This window comes from Marmota monax, unplaced genomic scaffold (genome assembly GCF_021218885.2).
Source record: "Marmota monax isolate L192 unplaced genomic scaffold, Marmota_monax_Labrador192_F-V1.1 WCK01_AAM20220418_F8-fsc00269, whole genome shotgun sequence".
Lineage (NCBI taxonomy): Eukaryota > Metazoa > Chordata > Mammalia > Rodentia > Sciuridae > Marmota > Marmota monax.
In genome coordinates this window covers 221,344-244,858 of record NW_026694072.1, presented here as the reverse complement: position 1 = coordinate 244,858, position 23,515 = coordinate 221,344, and the positions used below count along the sequence as shown (strand labels likewise).

General features: G+C 41.1%; 1 protein-coding gene across 11 annotated transcripts in view; it reads right to left on the bottom strand.

Moving 5' to 3' along the window:
- The window catches only part of Git2 (GIT ArfGAP 2), a 50,803-nt gene that overhangs the window by 12,716 nt on the left and 14,572 nt on the right, over positions 1 to 23,515 (bottom strand). The window contains exons 8-16 of one of the 11 annotated variants that reach the window (XM_046464273.2): positions 18,156 to 18,201; positions 16,804 to 16,855; positions 13,519 to 13,591; positions 13,169 to 13,266; positions 11,559 to 11,670; positions 7,901 to 8,043; positions 5,841 to 5,945; positions 2,057 to 2,305; positions 274 to 363 (exon numbers count right to left, since the gene is read on the bottom strand). In XM_046464273.2, coding sequence (XP_046320229.1) covers positions 274 to 363; positions 2,057 to 2,305; positions 5,841 to 5,945; positions 7,901 to 8,043; positions 11,559 to 11,670; positions 13,169 to 13,266; positions 13,519 to 13,591; positions 16,804 to 16,855; positions 18,156 to 18,201 — 968 coding nt within the window. Of the gene's footprint in view, positions 1 to 273; positions 364 to 2,056; positions 2,306 to 2,848; positions 3,617 to 3,712; positions 5,946 to 7,900; positions 8,044 to 11,558; positions 11,671 to 13,168; positions 13,267 to 13,518; positions 13,592 to 16,803; positions 16,856 to 18,155; positions 18,202 to 23,515 lie in introns of those variants that run through there. The other 10 variants (XM_046464271.1, XM_046464272.1, XM_046464276.2 and 7 more) reach the window with 10 other exon arrangements.

Sequence of the window (23,515 nt, the reverse complement as noted above, 5' to 3'; positions counted from 1 at the left end):
AGGGTGATTTGCGAACTGTTAAACATGATGTGAAAGTGAGCAATGTGAAGTTAGACAAGAGGGAGGCCGCCTCTCCATGGTATGCGTGCATGTACGTGTGCATGAGTGCGCGTGCCCGCTGCACTGTGGGAAACCAGGAGGGAAGCCAGCACTGCCTCATGCAGGACAGAGGGTAGTTAGCAGGGGACAGGGACAGGAGGGCCAGCGCCCAAGCACAAAGCGCCCAGGAGCACTGTCCCTCCTCCAGAGCAGACCATTCAGAGTGTACTTAACCCTTCGGGTGCTTTCGTCCCTTGACCAGGAAAGTGTGGAGGGGAAGGAAGGCAGAGATGAAGAGGAGGTCACAAGCGCACTCCTCCCGATCTGGAAGGGGAAAGAGAAACACACTCGGGAAAACACAAAACAAACAAACCCAACCGCCTTCCCTGGCTTCAGGAAAAGAGTCCTAGAAGACAACATCCTATGTGAGGTGAGTCCTGAACTCTAGGTGACAGCCCAAGGCCACGTCCCAGAGGTGTGGAATCCCCTGGTGGAACACCTCCTAGAAATTACTCTGAATTTAAAGGACTACTTTTTTCTGTATGGGAAAAGAAGACCTCGCATTTGTGTCACATTTGCCAACAATTATTTCTAATGGATTGTCAAAACCGAACGTGTCTTTCAATCAGGACTAATATGAATGAAATGAGAGACTACATACATGACTGTAGGTGGTCCATGCCATTACTCTAACCTTGACACTGCAATCACAGAGCTTCTGCAATAATATGACTTCCTTACCTTCTTAACTTTTCTAAAATAGGAAAGTACACTGTGAAAGCTAACAAAGGTTGCTTTTCCTCATTTTTTTTCCAGTTATATAGAAATAAGTTCAACAGCATTCCTTTACACTAAATGTATAAAATCAATTGCCTTAGAGTTTTAAACTCAAACAACTTCAAGCTGAAATAATGGACTCAATTATATATAACAACATTGCAATTTTACCACTGTGTAATTTAACACAATTAAACTAGAGTTAATTTACTCGACTGTATCCTTTACTTTGCATTTACTCTTGATTTTTGGAACTCCTATATGTTTTGACTGAAGAAATTATAACTGGATGTTCAAAATGATAAATATTAGTCTCCAAAGAAAGCAATGTGTAAAGTTCAAAACTTCTGTAACAGTTTTTTTTTTTTTTTTTTGGCAGTTCTGGGGAATCAAACTGAGGTCCTCACGCATGCCAGGCAAACACTCTACCACTGAGCCACATCCCCAGACCCCAAACCTGGATTTTTTTTTTTTAATAAATTTATCCAAAAGACAAATAACTTTTGTAAACCTCAAAACACAATACTTATCTCATTGCAAAATGAGATTGTCAGACCTCTGATATAGAATATAGTCTTTGGAATTCAATAGTTTTAAAGTGGATGAAGAGTTCTTATAATAATTAAGTTTGAGGAGAGGACAAGGCTACACTTCTGGTGGGAAGGGGAGGAGCAGGATGCAGAGCCTCACAACGAAGGCGTAGGGAGCCTGTGAGCCAATGGACAGGCTGCAGAGCCTGGGGTCTTCTGCACTTGGCTGGTGTACTGGCCACAGGTGCCACCTGCTCATGAGGGAGCAGCCAAAAAGGCATCTTTACTCCTCAGGCTCCAGAGATAAAGAGGCTCGACCTTGTCTACCGCAAAGATGACACCTCTGCTAGCAACCTTTACCATTTGCTTTTGTTTTTGCAAGTGGGGAAGGAAGGAAGGAAGCTTTACACAAAAGGTTCCAACAGGAACTGACTGGGAAATGTATCATGGAAATGAGGAGGAAAGGGGAGTAGGAGCTGAGCAAGAGCCCAAATCCCCAGCTGGACCAGAAAACTTTCAGTCTATGGTCCTGTGTGCTGCGGGAACACCGCACCCACCCGTGGTGGACACATTCACACAGCAAACACAAAGCCGACTCTCAGAGCCCAGCTTGGCCAAGCAGAGGCACAAAAATCTGTGGGTTCAGAAGAAGGAACAGAGCAGTCAGGCTATGCAGAGGGAACAGTGGAAGCGCCAGCGGTGCTACTTACGTGTGCAGGGAAGGGCTGGAGTCTTGTTCTGCTCTCCTCAGGGTGATTTGCTTCTCCCATTGGGAGATATGGTTTCTGACCTGATCCCGTCTCGTACATGGACATGGGCCTACTGCCCCGAGCAGACGGACGTCGCTTTAAGGAAGAGTGGTTGGAAGTGTCTGGGTACTCAGAACCAGTTTGCACCTGATATACATTGGTTGTGGCCTGTTTCCTGAGGTTCGAATTCTCACTCTGGAGTGTTTGAAGCTGAAAGAAATGTTTAGCAAAGGGACTGTGTTTTTCCATAGCAAGCAGACAAAGCAAACATCAAGTGAAAGAATATGATACCAGATCTAAACAATAAGAACAAAAAGGACTAGCTGGATTCAAAGTAAAAGGCAACCACAAACAAGGACTTTTTCTTCCAGAATGAGTGAAATGCAATCAACTTACTTCATCATGCAGCTAATTGAATGGTTTAATTTCTGAATGTGGAAAAGTTGCAATCTGGGCTTTTTAAAAACTAATCACCTCACTACTTAAAATCTGTGATAGCGGGGCTGGGACATGTTTGCAGGCAAGCTGTACTTTGGATTATTTTAAGGTTGGTTCAGCTAAGAGCTTGAGACCATTAGAACATCACTTAGGTAACTTGCTTTCAAATGAGCCCTGAGCAATTGCCAATGCCCAAAATGACAGCAGACACCATGGAAGCAGCACAAAGGTAACTAGAGTTGCTCTGCAAAGCAAGAAAGACAGCTTACGAAAAATCAGATCAGCTACTGCTTTCCAAGAAGCCGACGAGAAAAATCATGATCAACAAGTTTTTATTATATAATAATACTCTTGATATTCCAAACAATTCAGCACTTTTTAAAAAAAGTCAGAGGGAACTGGATTATGGTTAAGTTTTCTTTGTGATATGTCAACATAGCAAACTGGAAACCTATGGGACCGTTAGCCTCTTCATAGGAAGGAATGCTCCACGTAGCACACTCGCTCGCTTCTTGGTCATCGGTCATCATTCGGCTGGGGCTGGAGTATTTGGCCTTTCTCTCCTTTGTCTTTGTGACCCAAAAACCACGAGCATGGTGGGGCTGGCTTTGAACATGCTAAGCTGCCTGGCACCACCCCGTTCTAGTTAGACATGTCACTGGAGACCCCAAATGCTCTCTCCACTCCTCACACGCAGGCTGCTTCATGGTTAGGGGATCAGCAAGGAATCCTGGGGCTCTTTAGCATCTGGCAGTTTAAACAAATAACCGTGGCCATCCTGCACAAGGTCCTTCCCCTCTGGTGCGCCTTCATCCTCCACGACATTTTATAAGCAGGGTGTAGTACAAGTTCAGCTGTCTACTCTTTGACAGAGACTGTAAAATCTGACCAAATTCCCTTCCAGTGCCAGGGTTAAAGTCCATAAGCAACTGTCTCTGCATCAGAAGATCCTTACTCTTCCAATAGCAACCCATGCAGTGCTAGGAGGAGTTACTTTCAATTTCTATTTATAAAGCACCAATCTGGGAAAAACACACCAATAGTGGCTGCTCCTCTTCATTAATTAGCATCCTTTCCAAGCAACTGTTAAATGTGAAAGATCAGATAAAAATCATGCTACTTTGTCAACTCAATAAAGAAAAAATTTCGCCTAGATTTAAAATAAAACAGATTCCATACCTTGGTATTAGTAGTGCCAAACCTCTGTGATAGTGTGGCTAACTGGCACAGGAAGGCCATTCCTTCTCAGCCTCCTTGAAGTACAAGCCATGGAGTGACAGACTGCTTCTACACCACAAAGTCTTTGAGGGTGTAACTTGTATTTGCAATCTTCTTTCCAACAAGAGACATTTGCAAGGTACATTCTGGGGTACAGACAGGCTTGAGGCACCTGTCAGAACTACTTATTGAAGAACCTGTGACCTGAGTAGTCAAGGTCCAAAGAATGATCAGCATAAGGACTCATGTCCCAAACATGACTTCGAGTGTTTGCCTATGTGAAAGCCTCTGTTAAGAGTTTTCACAGACTGGGCCTTGAAATCAGATAATCTAACACTGTTCATGCCTGTGAAACATCCAGCTTAGATTTTGCTGGAATGTGTTTTGAGATGAGCACGTTTCTGGTTTTAATTAAAAAAAATTTAGTGCTCTGTATTTAGAGAGATGTCCTTGGATAAATTTGATGAAGTTTATCTTAGTAAGAATCAGGCTCCATTTTTTGTTTGGAAGGAGTACGGCAGGAAATAAAAAGTTGAAGATAATTCAACAGTTTCAGAAATCAAAAGCATTTCTAAGAATTGAAGAGATAATCAATGAGTAATAGCAAGTAATTCCACTCTGCATTTCTTAAAGCTCAAGACATTTGTTCTCAGAGATAACAAAGTTATCTCTGGTGATTTCAACAAATACCAAAAGGAACTTTATAGAATAAAAAAGGTGATGCTTGGAAGACTGAATTACAATGTCAATGTTAGGAATGTTTTAGAAAAAGTAATTCCAAGAAAATTTTTAGTCTGATTAATGGGACAAACTATAATCAATTAAACAAATCTTATTTCAGAAAAGGCAAGAGGAAGTGCAAGTCTTGCGGGTTACAGCAAAGGGGCTCCTGGTCTGTCTCAGTCACAGCTGCTCCCCAGCCCACATTGCTGGGAGGTACAGAACAGTGTCTGTGTTTAAAGGCAAACTGATCTGCAAGTGTTTTCGCTCCCTGAACTGTAGGTTATCAGAGCCACTGATTTCCAAAGTTATCAAAACACGTCCCCAAACTCAACACCAAAAGAATCCTAGATCAAACCCCAGAGAAGGTACACAGCAGCTTACTTCCCTAGCGAGGTTTGAGTCGTAGGCCTTCCTTTAGGAAGCCACTGAAAAGCACCCAGCCAAAATGAAATGTACCTTGTGACCAAGTCTTGAAAATAAATCTGCAACATTATTCCTTAATGACAGTAAAAGACAGATTATAGTCTGCTTTTAATAGTTTCTATTTAAGGGAAGCATTAAAATGTCATTTTTTTTTAAGAGAACTGGATGATGGGAGCAATACCCATGAAGTCTGGGCAACATGGAACTTTTCCATTTCCTTCTCTTGGCCTCCTCGTAAAGAATTACATGTGCGAGCCCCCTCTTCAGTGAATGCTTTGCTACTATTGGCCAGACTCCTTTAGAGATTAGTGTACTCATGTGGTTCTGATTCTCTCAAAAGGTAAGGAATGAGAAAATTCTGAACTGATGGGATCATCTCTTTCTAGTAGTTCTTGCTGGTACATGGAGTGAGTGTGTTCTTTTATTTAATGAGAACCTACTCTGTGGCAGGCTCTCCTCTAGGCTCTGAGAATGCCGCAAATAAGGCAGGGATCTTGGGGAGGACTGCCAGGCTGGGGTGGGCTGGGACTAACATGTGGACAAACATACACATCTGTCCAGGATTTTGGCCTGCTCCATCTCCATGGTGTGAGTACTCTATAGGACCAGCAATAGAAAGAATCACACCCATGCAGAGGATCCAGATACCGAAGAAGCACAGACTAGGTGTTAGGATTCTCCTACTTGAGGAATTTTCTCTGGACGTACTCCTAATGAGAGCTATTTCGTTTCAAATATGCAAACACATCCTGCTTCCAAAAAGACAGCTTGGCCCCAAGATTTCTAGGTCTGTTACAGTAACTGTTTTCCTTCCCTCTGATCAAGCATGGTGTCTGGGATTCTTCCTTATACTATGGGATTAGAGAGTCAACCATCCTGTCATTTATTGACATGTTACCTTTTTCTGCATAATTCTCAGCTCGTCACTCAAGTTGTTATTCACCTTCATTAGCTGTTGTATCTTGGCCTCAGAAGCCACTAGAGCGTTTTTGACCTCCATAAATTCCTGTACAGTGACTGGTCCATCTGATAAATCTGAATCTAGGCTCTAAAAATAAATTGGGGAAAATGTTCACAATCTGAGATGATGATAACATTAAAGACTAACAGCTAAAGAATGTCCAATTCTGGCCATGCCAACTGAATTGCAAAATTAAATCAAATCAAGGCTTCTGAGAGAAATGTAAAACTGAAACACAAAAGTAGGGTCACTGTGATACTCAATAATTTTTCAAGTCAGTATTTTCTAATGGAGCAGACAGTGGGGCTACTTTGACTGTCTGAGGAGGTTGGTCCTGTCTTGTGTACGTTTCTCTTACTCTGTCATTTTCTTCTTTTTTTTAAAACATTTAACTTTTAGTTGTAGGTGGACACAATACCTTTATTTTATTTTTCTATGGTGCTGAGGATCGAACTCAGTGCCTCACCCATGCTAGGCAAGTGCTTTACCACTGAGCCACAACCCAGCCCTGTCATTTTCTTTTTTATCCATTCTTTCATTAATTCATTCATTCCAACACTTTTTATTGAACATAGGCAATTTCTAGGTGCTTGGGATGTATCAGAAAAGAAAATAAGACAAAGATTCCTGCTTCCATGGTGTTTACATCCCAGCCAGCCACATGACAGAGGGAAAAAATAAAAATAAGTAAATATACAGTACGATTGAAGGTGATTAGTGCTGTAGAAACAGACAAAATGGAGCATGGCAGGGGTGCAGGAGCTGAAGTAGGGGTGCAGGTGGGCTGCACATCAGGGAGCTGAGGTAAGCCTTTGAATAGAGCCTGAGCAGGTGAGGAATCAGTCAGATGGTGTCTGGAGGGAGAGCTTCCAGCTGGCAGAGAGCTCAGCTAGAGGAAGCAGGTGTGGGAGGCGGAGGGGTGGGAGCCTGCTGGTCAACAGAGGGCCCGTCCTGGAGGGTCCCATCATGGCCTTGGCTTTCACTGAGGGAACTGGAAGCTTTTGGACAGTCTGGCAGAGGTGTCCTCTCCATCTGCCAATGGTATTACAATTCTCAGTCATGGAAGACAGAAGACTCCAGACACATGTTCTGTAAGTCCATCTTCCCTCTTTGAACTTCCAGACCCTTCCTGTCTACATTCATGCATTCTCAGTGTCTGCAGAAGATTTCTGAGGGCCAGTCCTGGGGATTCACCAGTGACTGGACTACCCAGGATCCTGTGGTCCTCTCCTCCAGCTCACACTCTGGTGCCTCAGTATCTCCCCCTGGGACTCTCGTAGCCTAGGTGCTGAGGCATCTCCCATCAGCCCATTTGGACTTCTTCAGGAGCATCCTAACTGGGTTCTCTCTCCGCCCTCTGACCTTTGTCCTCCTTCCTGCCTAAAGCTTCCAAGGCTCTGAACTGCCCGGGAGGCCTTGGCTCTTCAGTCTGGGTGTCACATTCCTCCTGCTGCAGCTCTGAGTCCCGCTCTTTTAGACGGTCCTCTCTTGTGAGCAGCTTTCCTGCAGACACCCCAGGTCCACTTTCTCTCTGCTCAGCATCCTGCCAGGCCTGGCTCACACCCCTCCTGGGTCTTAGGTGCATGCCAGGAACAAAGCCTCCTCAGCGCTCCTCAGCACTGGATCTCTCCTCTCCCTCCCTCGGCTTTGCTCCTGTTTGGCCTGACACTTGTTGCTTTGTCATTTTACTGCAGTCATCACTCCTCCCAGGCAGCACCATCCTCATGGGACAGAAACTAGGACTTGTCTGGGAGAGTTATGATCCTGAGAAGGCTCTTAGTAAACGCCCGCCTCACAAGCTTCCTCAAGTCACGACAGCAGCGAAGCTGTGACTCGGTACTTGGCTAAGGGAAAAAGGACCCTGTTCTAGAGCCATTGACCTAGTGTCACCTTCGCTTGGCCTGAGCTAAGAGTGAACCTGACTTTACCTCTACAGCACCTCTGGTAGGGCTTGCCCTCGCCTGACAAGGTAGGCAGTTCTGCAGGAGGAAGGTGTGGTAAACAAACATATCTGCCCTACTGCGTCAGGCATGTCCTCTCACCTTCTGCCGGTTTGCCTTGCTTGCTGTGGTTTCCAAATCTGTGTCTTCATCAGATGCCACACTGTCATAGTCTGGCTGGTCATTGTCTTGACTCTCAATACTGTTCTGGTTATTGATTGTTTTCAGTATGAGCTCCACATTGTCTATTAAGAGAAGCAAATAATTTACTTCAGGCTCATTTTTTTAAAAACTGTTTTTTAGTTGTAGATGGACACAATACCTTTATTTAATTATATGTGGTGCTGAGGATGGAACCCAGTGCCTCACACATGCAAAGCAAGCGCTCTACCACTGAGCCACAACCCCAGCCTCTCAGAACATTTTTTCCCTTCCAAAAAATTACTGGGATGACTTTTTGGCTTAGCCATTTAAAGGTCTGAAAGAAAATAGCAGAATGGTAACATTATGTTTATACCAATAGAGGGACAGCAGAGAAAACGATCCACCTCATGGGCAGATGCATGAGGGCCTCAAGCATTCATCTGATTTAGAGGCCCAAGGTGGGCAAATTAGGGAAGCTTAGGAAGAAACTGCCAGGTTGAGGAGGCGGATGCCCAGGAGTGGCTCCAGACCATAAAGATGTAAAATAATGTAATATGATTTGATTCCACTTGCAACATGTTCACAAGGTAAAACTGAAAGTAAACTGTTAAACTAGAACCTAGAAACTAGGTGCTCAAAACACTGGCAGTTAGTCACCAGAATCCAAGGAAGGGGCAGGGAGAGAGTGGACCCAGTAGACAGCCATGTATGCACTATTAGGAGTGTTGATTCCATGGGGAGGGGCAGGGACGATCTAGAGGTTTTGACATATTTTGAATAAAAAAAATCTCATCTCACAGACTACCCAGGTCTTTCCTGTTTCTCTCAGGCGACTCAGGCTCACCTCTGACTACTAATGTTTTAATCCAGATATCCTGAGGGTTGGTATCTGGGCAACGGATTACAGTTTCTTAAGAGAACCAGGTTCTATTTTAACTTTTTAAATTAATATTTAAAAACTCATAAATATATGTGATTACAGAAGTAATAAAGATTCAATATAGAAGCCAGATGTGGTGGTGTATACCTATAATCCCAGCAACTTGGGAGGCCGAGACAGGAAGATCAGAAGCTTAAGGCCAGCCTTAGCTTAGCACCTTAGCAAGGCCCTAAGCAACTTAGCAGGAACCTGTCTCAAAGTAAATAAATAACTAAATAATAAACAGATAGCTTGATAAAAGGGACTGGGGGTGTAGCGGTGTTAAGGCACCCCTGGCTTCAATCCCCAGTACCCAAAACGATAAAAAGACTCAAAATAAAGAATTGGAAACCAGTGAACAAAGAGGACAGAAATTACTCATGGCCATCATTACGTTCTGATTTCTCTCTTTCATGTCTGTTTTCTACATATGCACACAGTCAATTCTTGTTAATCTCAGTAGTTAAGTTCTAGAAAGCTGCTGTGAACACTGAGCCAACACCAAACCACTGTTCCCACGGGAAAGTCAGGCTTAGGACCTTGTGAGCCTCTGGTCACATTTTCACCAACTGATCAACACACAGTCTTGTTTTGTGTGTTTATTTTATTTAATACACACTGTTGAGTCGTAACACTGAACCTCTGACCACTAGCACTCTTAAGTCCTTCTAGGACAATGCTCACTGAGCATCATTTTCTCTAGAAGGCACATCTTGGCCTCCTCCTTTTAATGTTTTTCAGTGCTGGGATGGAAACCAGGGTCTCACATGTGGTAGGCAAGTGCTCTACCTCAGAGCTACATCCCAACCCCAACTATCTAAGCCTCCTTGTCCTTAGAACACTAGATAGCACCCTTGGCTCTATGCTTAAGGGCTACTGTTTTTTGTTGTTACCAAGGATCAAACCCAGAGGCACTTAACCTATGAGCCACATCCTTAGCCCTTTTTATTTTTTATTTTGAGACAGGATCTCACTGAGTTGCTTAGGGCCTTGTTAAGTTGCTGAGGCTGGCTTTGAACTCACGATCCTCCTGTCTCAGCCTCCCTAGCCGCTGAGATAATAGGCACCTGGCACTATATTTAAAATATTAGGCATCCGGGCTATTGTTTTTTTTTTTTTTTAATCTTATTTTTATGTGGTACTAAGGATTGAACCCAGTGCCTTACTCATGCTAGGTGAGCACTCTACCACTGAGCCATAACCCCAGTCCGCATCCAGGCTATTTTTTAAAAGCAAAACCACCACCACCACACACACACACACACACAAAAAAAAAAAAAAAAGCACAAAAATGTGAAGAATATGTCATGAAACAGGAGGCAAGGAGTTGCCTGGCTCCACCTCAGCCAGGAGTGTGTTTTAGATGTTTGAAGTTTTTTGCCACTCAGCATATGTTTGAGAATGACCTCGAGGTGCTTCAAGTAGTTAATTTGGGGGTTACAAATAAAGATGAATTTGCAAATATGGACTATGCAGACGAAGATCAATTGTGTGTGTATTGATTAACATGTGATATACACTTGCACATATGTATGCATATAAATGTTTTCCTTACAAAACTGGGATTATACTAAACCTTTAAATATTTATTCCTTTATTCCATAGTCTCTACAAAGATGTTTGTATACCATTCAAATATGTAACTAATCACTCTCTACTGATGATTATTTAGACTGTTAAGTTGGATGTTATACATAACATACATATAACATTTCTGATTATTTCCCTTCAATTAAGTGTAGGCACATTTTCAGACTTCGAATTTATGCAAACTCTTGGCACTGCACCTTCACCAAAACTGAATACACCTTTTTAGAACGTCTTTATTCCTGGGTGACCTGATAAAATCAAACTCCTGAATAAGCAAGAACAAAGAACAAAATGTTGTTGGATAATGATTCCTATCTTTGGTGAATGTGATACTGGCTAGAAACTTAATTTTTATGGTACATACCTTTTTGTTTAAATGCCTTGCAATAAGAAAAGTATAATTTCTATAATTACAGGCAGCAGCAACACACAGTAATGGGCTGCAGAGGAAGCAGCTCCCAAGTGCAGGGCTCTGAGCTACTGCGTGAGACCTGACAGGGCACTCTGGAAACAGATGGTCAGTGTTCTCTTCATAATTTTGAATCATAAACTTCTCACTGCAGACATTTAAAACTAACAGCAACACATTTTAATTTTAGAACTTTAATTTTTAGAACTCAGTTTTGGAGATAAGCAGTAATAGATGAGATGTCATTTAATTAGAAGAGTTTCATTTCTTATATCCTTAGTAAGATTTAAGTTAAACTCTTGGGGTACATTTTTATAGGTAAAGTAAGTGACTCCAAAAGAAAAAAATCATACTTAAGGTAAATATGAAATAGTTAATAATTTTTAGATACCGTTAATTCACAGGGGCTGAACTTCTTATCATACTGTATTACCAATAAAATTTATAAGATTGCAAGCTATGTGTCAATGACTGCTTTGATTCATTTACAATGTAAATTTTTTAAAAAAACTATGTTTTGGTTGTCGATGGACCTTTATTTTATTTACTTATACATGATGCTGAGAACTGAATGCAGTACCTCACACATGCTAGGCAAGCACTCTTCCACTGAGCCACAACCCCAGCCCACAATGTAAAATTTAACCCCTGAGTCTTACAAGGCCCCAAAAGCACACAGTTAGAGGTGAGATGCTTACCTTTTGAACCAGAGAGAGAACTGCCCTGCTGTCTCCTCTTGGCATCACTGAGAATGTCGATGACCAGTGTGGCAAACTCATGGGCATTAAACCGAGCTAATTTCTGTCTGCCCTAAGGGTGAGAAGATAATTGGAAATATTCCCCACTGTAAAAATATAGACATGAACAGCTATCCCAAACTAGTCAGACTACTGACAGGATTCTGCAAAAATCTTCCAGCCCAATCAAAGCATAATCAATCATAGCCATAATCAAATCAAAATATTAGTATTTTCCATGAGACTAGGTTAAAACCATTTATATAAAAAACGTTTACATTTAAATTCTCACAATACATACTTGTTTTTGTGAACAAGAATACAATGGGTTTAGCTGGGAATGCAGCTCAGTAGTAGAGCACTTGCTTAGCATGCACAAGGTCTTGGTTTCAGTCCCCAGGACCACTTGCCTACCTACCTACCTACCTACCTAAACAAATAAAATGGTTCCACTTAATGCTTTTCTTCCACTAATGATTTAGTTTTGAAGTAGACAGAGTAGTGGAAAATCAGTTTGAAGGAAAATTTCTAAATTTCAAGATATAGTTGTGGTCCAGATGTGGGGGCTCTATCTTTATTTATAGCCACTAATCATAAACACTGAAACACCTTCCTCATTTACTCACTGCTTCTCCTCTTGATGGATGCTGAAACTATTTTTAATGCTCTACATTTATATATATAGTGATTTGATGAAAATTATTGTGTGTAAATATATTTTAATTTTACTAAGATATTTTCCCAAATGAAGAATTCCTCTGTAAAAGATATGCTTAATTTTGAGTCTTGTGAGAAACTGGTAAGCAAACTGCTTATTTCTAAAGTCTACAGCAACTTTAAATCCTATCTGTAGCATGACCAAGCTCATCCCACATTGCCAACTCAGAGGACCTTCATTTTACATTTGGCTAATCTGCCTTTGGCCTGCTTGCTTCAATTACTAGTAGGGTCAAAGATTTCTTCATAAGCCATTTATATTTCTTCTGTGAATTGTTTTATATTCTTTCCTAGTCAGCTATTTACATCTATTTACATCTTGTAGGAATGCTCTACCACTGAGCTACATTCTGAGACCACCTACCCCCCCGCCTTTTTTTTGGTATTGGGGATTGAACTCAGGGGCACTCAACCACTGAGCCCCATCCCCAGCCCTATTTTGTATTTTATTTAGAGACAGTGTCTCACTGAGTTGCTTAGTGCCTTTCGATTACTGAGGCTGGCTTTGAACTCGTGATCCTCCTGTCTTAGCCTCCGGAGCCACTGGGATCACAGGTGTGTGCCACTGCGCCCAGCCCCAGCCCTTTTTGAGACAGGCTCTCGCTAAGTCGCTGAGGCTGGCTTTGAACTTTTGATCCTCCTGCCTCAGCCTCCGGAGTTGCTGGGATCACAGTTATGCATTACTGCAACTGGCTCTTAGGGCGTTGTGAATTTTGTGTTTATGCATAAAAAGGACATTCAATTTTAATCAATCAAAAAACACTTAAGATACTTATCCTGGAAATATCAAACACCATGACATCAGCCATTCCCCAAATAATACCTCTAATTATTTTTTAAACTGAGCTACTTGCCTGGTTTCGTGTTGATGAATACTCGGGATTGACCGGAAGAAAGGGGACGACAGTTGTCTCGGTTACCAGGGTGCTGTGGTTTTGCGTGGCAAGCCAGACTAGCCAGAGGAAAGAGCCAGAGACAGAATCTCATCACACCTGGGGTGCCACTGCTCTGCTGGGAGGCACGGCTCACGCGTTACTAGGGAGACTTAGGGAAGCACACTCTGAAGCCAACACACGCAAAGGTACACGTCGACACACGAGTTATCAGGACAGTAGAAATTGGGCAAGTAAAACACTGAGGCTGGCAGCTTGTCACTGCCCACTGATAACAGAAGCTTAGTAGATAAAGGCACATGTTAAGTCACCTGCATCAGTCTCTCGCCTGTCAACTTCATCGTACACATCCATGGCAAGTTCTTCAAACAAATGATTACTTAGCTGAAAGTAAAAATATCAGGGACACAAGGGACAACGATTAACACCAGGAGGACGAGAGGGGACTGTGACTTATTCACCCTTTTATCTCCAATGTCTAAGCCAGGGCCTAGCAAATGCCCTGTTACACAGACAACATGCCACAATTGTACAGAGCCTTTAGAAGCATCTGCCTCCCGCAGCAACCTCACTATTCTATGACACCCAGCAGGGTCGCTGCTACAAGAAGGTTAGAGGTGGCTAATCTCGCGCTCAGAAGTGGACCCAGTCCTCTACTCTCCTTGGGGAGCCCCTGTGAGTGTCTTCCATCTTGACAGCATTTGTCATTTCCCCAAAATGTAAGGGCTCCTAAACCCCCGGGAGGATTAAGAGGTAAAAACATGCCCTTTGACAGGATAATCTGCACCACTGCACAAAAACTCCAACCAGAACTGGGTGAGGCCTCTTGGCTGTCTTGCTGGGAGCAGTCCTTCAACCCCAGGGCCGAGTGTCCCTGACAAAACACCACCTGACTCATCAATACTCTGAGCAGTGTCAGCTCACAACACAATCACCATAGGCTGAGGGGTCTTACTGGCTGCAGGATCAGGGAGGACAATCAAGGTCTTTCCAATTCAGATGAGGTTAGACCCCTGACAGGTGGCACTGGCTGTCTCCGCACTTTCTACCTCAGGAAACTCACTCTGGCACTTGGCAGTTGTGACTCTTCCCTGCTCTGTGAGGGCAGATGCTCAATTTGTTACATTGCCAATCATCCTCCTCACATCCTGAAGCAGTACCAGATACTCGGCAGGGGCTCAGGAATATCCACTCACTAACCGACCTGAAGGTCTTCTGTGCAGCAATTTAAAATGCCTCCCACCGCACCTCACAGGAAGGAATAGTGAAAGGTATATGATACATTGTTGACTGAAAAAAGCAGGAGACAAAAGTGTGATACACATGAAATAAGACTTGAAAGAAATACACCAAAACACTGAGCCTGAGTCCACTTACAGGACTGAGGGTGATTCTCCCCTCTATTTTCAATACCTCTAGCATGGTCACGCTGTAGTTACATTAAAGATAAACCCTGAAAGCCTGCTGCTAGATAAGAAAATGAAGGGTTGGGAGCTTGAACTTGCTTGATAAACACTCATCTCTTCCTCCAAAGGACTACAGGCCTTATCATTATTGCTATCACTAACAACGACAGCACTGGTCAACACTGACTAAGGGCTCACATTCCAGGCACTGTGCTAACAGCATCCTATTTAATACTTAAAACACCTCCATGAAGATAGGGTTTGCTATTGTCCCATTTTACAAACAAAGAAACTGAGGCATAGAAGTTAGTAGCTTGCCTAAAGTCAAAAGCTAATAAGTGCCGGACCTGAGATTCAGGTTTAAGTCTACCAAAATGTTAACATTTACTAATTCAGGAAAATACTGATCTTTGTTTTTCATTAGGGAAGGAGGGAGGTAAAGAGAAAGAAAGAAGAGAGGATGGTAGGGAGGAAAATGAAAGGGGGAAAAAGGGAGGGGAAAGAAGGAAGAAATGAGGAGGGAGGGAAGAAAGGAGAGAAGGAACAAATGGTGACCTGGTCCAGGTAAGAGCAGCACCTGCGAGGAGCCGGCAGGGCAGGGTCCACAGGTAAGAGGAGCAGCAACCCTTCCTGAGCAGCTCTGCTGAGCACTGCCTCCCTCTTCTGGGGAAGGACACCGAGGCACTGGGAGGCTACGTCACCTTGCCTTGCAGAGAAGTGAACCTGACCCACCTGACTCACAGACCAAGTTCACAAGAGCTCTACTATGTTCCCTCCAAGCTATTTACTTAATGCCTGTGCGTGCAGGATATTAGATACAACTTTAGCTTTCATGCAGCTTCTAGCTGAGCAAATGCAAGAGAGTCAAAGGGAATCTGGGGTTTATCTAGGTTTAAATTAGTTTCAATAAAAATTTGCTCTTATATTATGAACAATTAAAAGGAAAGCACAAAATACTTGGTGCTGACTTCAAAGCATATCATCTTAATACATGGTCTCTTTAAGAAAGGCAGTAAAACACACAGACACACAAAACCGTAGATATAGAACACAGAGACGCCAAACAAATTGCATAAAACACATTTATTTCATAATACAGTTAAGTACTAGTAAGGAAAGGTTCATTTTCTGTAATATTTAATACTTAATGTTATATGAGGTTCTAGAAAAGGGTCTTCTCTGAGAAGGGGAATGGGAGGAAGTCACAAATAGGGAAGCTGCAGTTTCAGAGCTGGGCTTTGGGAAGGCTGCTGCCCACGCTGGGGAGGTGGTCAGACTCCAGCTCCTTGAATGAGAAAGGCAGGGGAGCCGCGCGGGGCAGACACGTGGGCAACAGAGGGCCTCAGAAGAGGACACGAATACAGCAGCTCTTGGTCTCAGAGAGTGTGAAAACACACACACACACACACACACACACGGGACCAGGGCAGGGTCTGAAAGGTGAGTTGGAAGATGCCCTTCAAGGTTATGAAAAGAAGTTAAGAGTCTGATTCAGAGAGCAATGAGAGGAGGTCAAGAGTAGAGTCTGGGGTTAAAATAGCTGGGAAGCTCCCCTTGAGGCAGCTGGACCAGGGGAAATGGTTCCCAGAGAAGTCAGTCTCCAAGGGACCTGACTACAGCTGGCTGGGCCAGCTGCAAACACACACACTGATCACAGTGAGGCTGTGACCCGTGGGGCTCCACGAGCTGTCAGGACACAGTGGGCTGGACCACCAGCTTTGAAGCACGAATCTGAAAACCTCTGATGAATGGCACAGGATGGGTGAGAGAGTCACCATCGTGGCAGTGAGTGAACCTGCAAACTCACCAGCAGGCCAGCACCAGATTTTGTCATTCCCTGGCATCCAGCACGGCTAGACAAAACTCCAGGAAGGGTGCCCACTTACTCATTTACGTGAGAGAACTAGGCAACTTTCACAAGGGGAAACAACTTCCTAATGTCACAGGCCCTGTCTTTAGTTCTCAATATGACAGAAAAATGGGGATATTTGAAGCAGAGCCTATGAACTAGATATACTGAACTAGATGTACTTTCAGTTTTCATTGCTACATACTCAATGGTCTGCTTCTAATTTATCATCTGAAAGTATGAAATAAAGTAATCTGATGCAGTGGGTAACTTGGACTGAGAACAGGTATTGGCAGAATACACTGATTCCCACACCGGGTTCACAGTAAAGAGATACTCACAGACTGAAGTTTCTTCTTAGCAGCTTTTGCCAATTCAGACAAATCCAGGCTGCTAAGAAAATGTACAAAACTAATAAGCAAATAAATAGAACCATGTTTGTGAGCTCTGTAGATTAAGATACCCAAGGGATGAAAATATTAGTTATAGTTCATGGACACACTGAGTCAAGCATTCTATGGCCCAAAAGAGTTCGTGAGGAAACCGAAACAACATGTCAGAGTGATTCATTTCAGAAGTACAGTAGTCATATCATATATGATAAAGAGAAAAAAATCACCCACCAACTAAATGACAAAAGCTACTGTCAGGTTAATTTCCAGGTCCTTATTATGTGAGGAGTCACAATTATTATCTTTTTGGTACTAGGGATTTAACCCGGGGTGCTTAACCACTGAGCTATATTCCCAGTCCTTTTTATTTCTTAGAGACAGAGTCTCATGAAGTAGCTTAGGGCCTGGCTAAGTTGCTGAGGCTGGCCTCAAACTTTCAATCTTGTTTCAGTGTCTGGAGTCACTGGGGTTACAGGCATGTGACACCATGCCCAGCTATAATTTTTGAAGTACTAAAAAAAAAAAGAAAAGAAAAGGCAAGATAGAAGAAAATACGAAAATATGAAAAACTGGAATGGCAAGATTATATCTGGAACAGCAGTTAATTATTTCATAACTCTTGACAGCATTTGTGCAAAGGTAACTGGCTAAATAGGGCTTAAGGTTCATCCCTGTAAGCAACAAACTCATCTGATGTTACAAATCAGGGGTCGGCAAATTATGGCCTTCTTTTTGCTTAGCCCATGAGTTAAGAATGCTTTTTTATATTTTTAAATGATTGGGGATTAAAAAAAAGGAAGAACAACATTTCATAAGATATGAAAATTATATGAAATTCAAATTCCAGTGCCTGGAAAAAAAATTTCCTTAGAACAGACATGCCCATTCATTTAGTGTCCCCAGATGCTTTCATCTAAAATGGCAGAGTTGAGGGGTTGCAACAGAAGCTGCAAGGGGACCTTGAAAAGTTTGCCGACCCCGGTTATAGAAAAAGAATATCATCTCTAATGGTACAAAAATATTTTGTGAATATGATCTGTTGACACAATGTACTATCACAACTGTGTAAAACAGTGACACTGACTCCAATTTCCTTATCAGTAAATTTGTTACTTGTGCTCTTTTGAACTAAAGTTTGATAGGTGGTTTACTTACAGACGTCTTATTTCCAAATTGTATAGCCATAAAAGAGAAAAATGTATGGGCTTTGTTAAACACAAAAAATATGATATATTTAAATACTTTATTACCGAGGAAATACTGGGGGCAGATACAATTGATTGATCTTTTGAGGGTCTTACCTGTCTGCCATTTGAGGTATTATAAAGTGCTGTCCGTTTTTGTGATCTGAAACAAAAACCAAAGTTTTGGTCATATAAAATATGAATAGGACCTATAAAGGAATACCACCATTACTTTCTCAATATAAGCTTCACAATTAGCATTTTTTTGTAATTATGAATCATGTGGGGAAAAGAAGTTGCTGGATTGGCTATAAATTCCTGAGGACATGGGTGGTACGGAGGATACAGTCTTGTTTTCCTTAGTGTGCAGGTCTAGACACCCAGTAGAAACAATGCTCACTCTAAACCTTAGGCTTGTTCACCCCGGGGTGAGCGATGGTCCTGAGCTGTGGAGGAATGATGAGGGGGTAGAATTAGCTCACAGCAGGCTTCTATAACCTCACTGTGTGGGACCCTGGTGCTTCAGTGAGCTTTGGTAGCTTCTTCAAATTATTCAAGACAGGGCTTGGGCAGGTGGCCTTTGCAGATTCAGAGAGAAATTCCATCTCCCAAGATGCTGACTGACTTGGTCCTATTCTAGCTTTGGAGATGCTGGTCCACATTCCAAAAAATAAAGCTGTTATAGGCATCTACACAGGCTTTTGTGTAAGTTGTATTTTTCTTGAGTAAATACCTAGGAAGGGACTGCTAGGTTATATGGTAAATGTGTGTTTAATAGGGTAAGAAGCCACTAGACTTTTTCCCAGAATAGCTCTTTTATTGTGTATGTGGTGCTAGAGATTGAACCCAGAGCCACTCTACTGCTGAGCTACATATCCAGCCCTCTTAAAAATTTATTTTATTTTGAGATGGGTTCTTACTAAGAAGCCCAGGCTGGCCTTGAATTTGTGATCATCCTGCCTGAGTTGCTGGGACTGTAGGCATGTACCACTACACGGGGCTAGCTCTATCATTCTGTATTCCAAACAGCAATCTACGAGAGTTATGGTTGCTCCAGCTCTTTCCCACCACTTGTATTGTCAATTTTAGGTTTACTTTGTTTTAAAAATTTTAGTCATTCTAATAAGTATTCTGTGGGACCACATTGTGGTCTTAATTTGCATTTCCCAATTGGCTAATGATTCTGAGCTTACGTTCATGTGCTTATTTCTTTGCTACCTACATACTGTCTTTGCCCAAGCTCTCCTTTCTCCTGGTGTCTGTGTTCTTAAGGCTGGTACTGCCTCAGCTTCCAAAGTACTGGGACTGCAGGTATGTGCTACCACATCTGTCTCTGCCCAAGTTTTTATTGGGTTGTTTTTTTTTCTTACTATTGAGTTTTTTTTTTTTTTTTTATAAGAGAGAGAGAGAATTTTTTAATATTTATTTTTTAGCTTTCGGTGGACACAACATCTTTATTTTATTTTTATGTGGTGCTGAGGATCGAACCCAGTGCCCCGCAAATGTTAGGCGAGCGCGCTACCGCTTGAGCCACATCCCCAGCCCCTTACTATTGAGTTTTAAGAGTGCTTTAAATATTCTAGATACAAGTTCTTTCATTTTGTTTGTGGGCTGGGAAAAAATTCTGGGCTTACCCTATCCCTTAGATACATATTCCTTATTGAATATGTAATTTCCAAATATTTTCTTCCAGACTGTGGCTTATTTTTTTCATTCTCTCAATCACAGTTTTCTCAGAGTAAGTGTTCAATTTTGATAAAGCCTTCCACTGTGAGCTATATTCCCAGCCTATTTTTTTTTTAATTTTGCTAATGCATTTATTAGGACATTACAGCTATACATAGTAGTGTGGTACATTTTGACATATCCATAGATGCATATAACACAATTTGCTCCCTTTCAATCCCCAGTACTTCCTCTTTCCCTTCCCCCTTCTACCTGATCCCCTTCCTTTATTCTACTGAACTTCCTTCCACTTATTTGTTTTCTTTAATTGATACATTGTACATAAAAGTAGAATTCATTGTGATACATTCATACATGCACATAGCACAGTTTGTTCAATTTCATTCCATGGTTCCTCCCTTTCCCATCCCTCCTCCCTCTCTCTCCTTCTTCCTCCATTCTATTTTCTGCCTTCTATTTTCACGAGATCTCCTTCTTAAAAACTCCTTATTTCTCTCTAGCTTCTACGCATAAGAGAAAATATCTCACTCTTGAGTTTCTTATTTCACTTGGCATGATATTCTATAGTTCCATTCATTTATCAGCAAATGCCATTATGTCATTCTTCTTCTTCTTTTTGTTGTAGTGCTGGGGATTGAACCCAGGGTCTTGCGCACACTAGGCAAGGCTCTACCACTGAGCCACATTCCCAGCTCAAGTTCATGCTTCTTCACAGCTGAATAAAACTCTATTGTGAATATACAGGTGACATTTTCTTTATCCATTCGCCTGTTTTTAGGCATTTAGGCTGGTTCCATAACTTGTCCATTGTGAATTGTGCTGTTATGAACACTGATATGCATGTTTCAGTTATATAGTTATATAGCCTATGCTAATTTCAGTTCTTTTGGATAAATACCCAGGAGTGGGACAGCTGGGTCATATAGTGGTTCTAATTCCAATCTTCTGAGGAATCTCCATACTGCTTTCCAAAGTGGTTGTACTAATCTTCAGACCTTATATTGTTGTTACAATACAGAAGTGTAGCTTTCTCCACATCCTTGCCAGCAATTATTGCAATTTGTGTTCTTGATGATTGCCATGTTAACTGGAGTGAGAGGAAATCTCAATGCAGTTTTGGTTTGCACTTCCCTGATTGCTGAGAAGCTACAGTAATCAAAACAGCCTGGTATTGGCATAAAAATAGCCATGAAGACCAGTAGAATAGAAGACAGAAGAGAGAGAGAGATAGTCATCTGATTCTTTTTTTTTTAATACCTTTATTTTGTTTATTTTTTATGTGGTGCTAAGAATTGAACCCAGTGCCTCACACATGCTAGGCAAGTGCTCTACCACTGAGCCACAATGCTGGCCCCCATCATCTGATTCTTGACAAAGTGTTAAAAATATAGGTTGGAGAAAAGATAGCCTTTTAAACAAATGGTGCTAAGAAAACGGATATCCATGTGTAAAGGACTCGCTCTCTCAACCTGCACCAAAGATCAATTCAAAGAGGATAAACACCTAGGAATTAGACCAGAAATAATGGAACCACAGTTAGAAGAAAACTAATGCAATGGTCAGGCACCATTCTTCCTGAATAAGACTCCTAAAACTCAAGAAATAAAACTGCGAATCAATACATTGGATGGTCTCAAATTAAAAAGCTTCTGCACAGCAAAGGAAACAAGATGGTAGTAACAGATCCTCCAGAATGAAAACAAATCTTTGCCAGCTATTTTTCTGACAGGGGATTAATATCCAAAATATATTAAGAACTCAAAAAAAAAAAAAACAAAAAAAAAAAAAACCCCTCCAAATAACCCAATCAATAAGTGGGCAAATTAGCAGATATTTCTCCAAAGAATAAATACAAATGGCCAACGAATACATGAAAAAATGTTCGACATCTCTGGTTCCTATTTCTTACTAATCTTTTAATGTTTGATTTTATTTTATTTTAGCAATATTCCCATCTGTATATTCTTTCCTTTTTTGCTAGTATGGCTAGACATTTATCAATTTTACTTATCTTTTCAAAGAATCAGTCTCATTAATTTTTTTCTGCTTTCTTTCCTCTTTTGATTTCACTGATTTATGCTCTTTATCATTTCTTGCTTTCTGCTTGCTTTGGGTTTATTTTATTCATCTTTTCTAGTTTCTTCAGGGGGAAACTTTTGATAGACGTTTCTTCTTTTCTAATGCAAGAATTAAAGGTTATAAAATATTTTTCTAAAGCATTATTTTTGTTGTATTCCACAGATTTTGATAGGTCATGTAGTTGAAAATATTTTCTGATTTCCCTCAAGACTTCTTTTTAGACACATGGATTATTTAGAAGCATGTTGTTCAATTTCCAAGCACCTGAGATTTTACAGTTTTATTTTCATTATCCCTTTCTAGCTTAATTCTATTATGATCAGCAAATATATTTTGTAGTATTTTAAATCTTTTAGATTTGCTAAGTTTTGTTTTATGACCTAGGATATGGTTTCCCCTCTTAAATGTTCAATGTATACTTGGAAAGTGTGGGTATTCTGATGTTGGGTTCAGAATTCTAAGAATGTCAATTAGATTGAGTTGATCTTTCATTTGGTTTAGATTTATATCCTTACTGACTTTCTACCCACTAGTTCTATTTATTGTTCAGTCTCTAACAGTGTTTGTGGATCTGTCCGTTTCTATCAGCTTTATTGAGGTCTGCTTCATATAACTGGAAGCTCTGTTGCTGGTTATGGACAATTTAGACTTATGTCTTGGTGAACTGACCCTTTGATCATCATTTTATGTTCTTTCTATCTCTGCTAATTTTCCTTGCTCTGAGATCTACTTTGTCTGACATGAATACATTCTTTCTAGCCATCTCTGACTTACGGTTTGTATGGAATGTTTTTGTACATCTTTTGGCATTTAATTTTATCATTATATTTAGAGCAGGTTTCTTGTACACAGCATATAGCTCAATCTTTTTTTAAAAAAAACTGGTGTATTTAGAACATTAATGTAATTATTGCTATATCTGGATTTACGCCTATCATTTTATTATTTATTTTGCTTGATTCTCAGATTTCTGTTTTCCCCTTTTAATTTTTTTTTTTTATGGCGGGTGGGGTGTAGGGGTGGGGATTTTGCTATGTATGTTGCCCAGGCTGGTCTTGAACTCCTGGGCTTAAGCAATCCTCCCAGCTCATCCTTCTAAGTAGCTGGGACTATACGATAGCCATACACCACCATGCCTGGGTTAACTATTTTCAATCAAAATATCTTTTGACCATCCGAATAACTTCTAACATTCCATTTTAGTTTATCTTTACAGTTTTTGACAACTTTTCTCTTTTAAGTGGTTGTGCTAGGGATTACAATATATTTACTTAACTTCTCACAGGCTACTAAGAAATAATATTTTACCATTTTAAGTACAATGTAGAAATATTATCATTGTATTTCTTTATTCTTTCCCTTTTCCTACTGTAGCACGATAATGACATATTCTATACATCTACCTGCTAATCATGTCTTTCAACTCTCACATGTATCTTATAGAATTTAAGAGAAAAACACAATCCATTATATTACCTTGGTACTTATTTCTGCTGATTTTTTTCATTCTTAAAGTTCCAAGATGTCTTTGGTATCATTTCCACCCAAAAAATATTCCCTAGAATTTCTGTTAGCACAATAAATTATTATTTTACTTCACCTCAGAATGTCTTTATTTTGACTTCAAAAGGTCATTTGCATTGGATGTAGAGTTCTGGATTGACAGTTTTTTTTTTTTCCTTTTTTGGTACTGGTGACTAAACCCAGGAGTG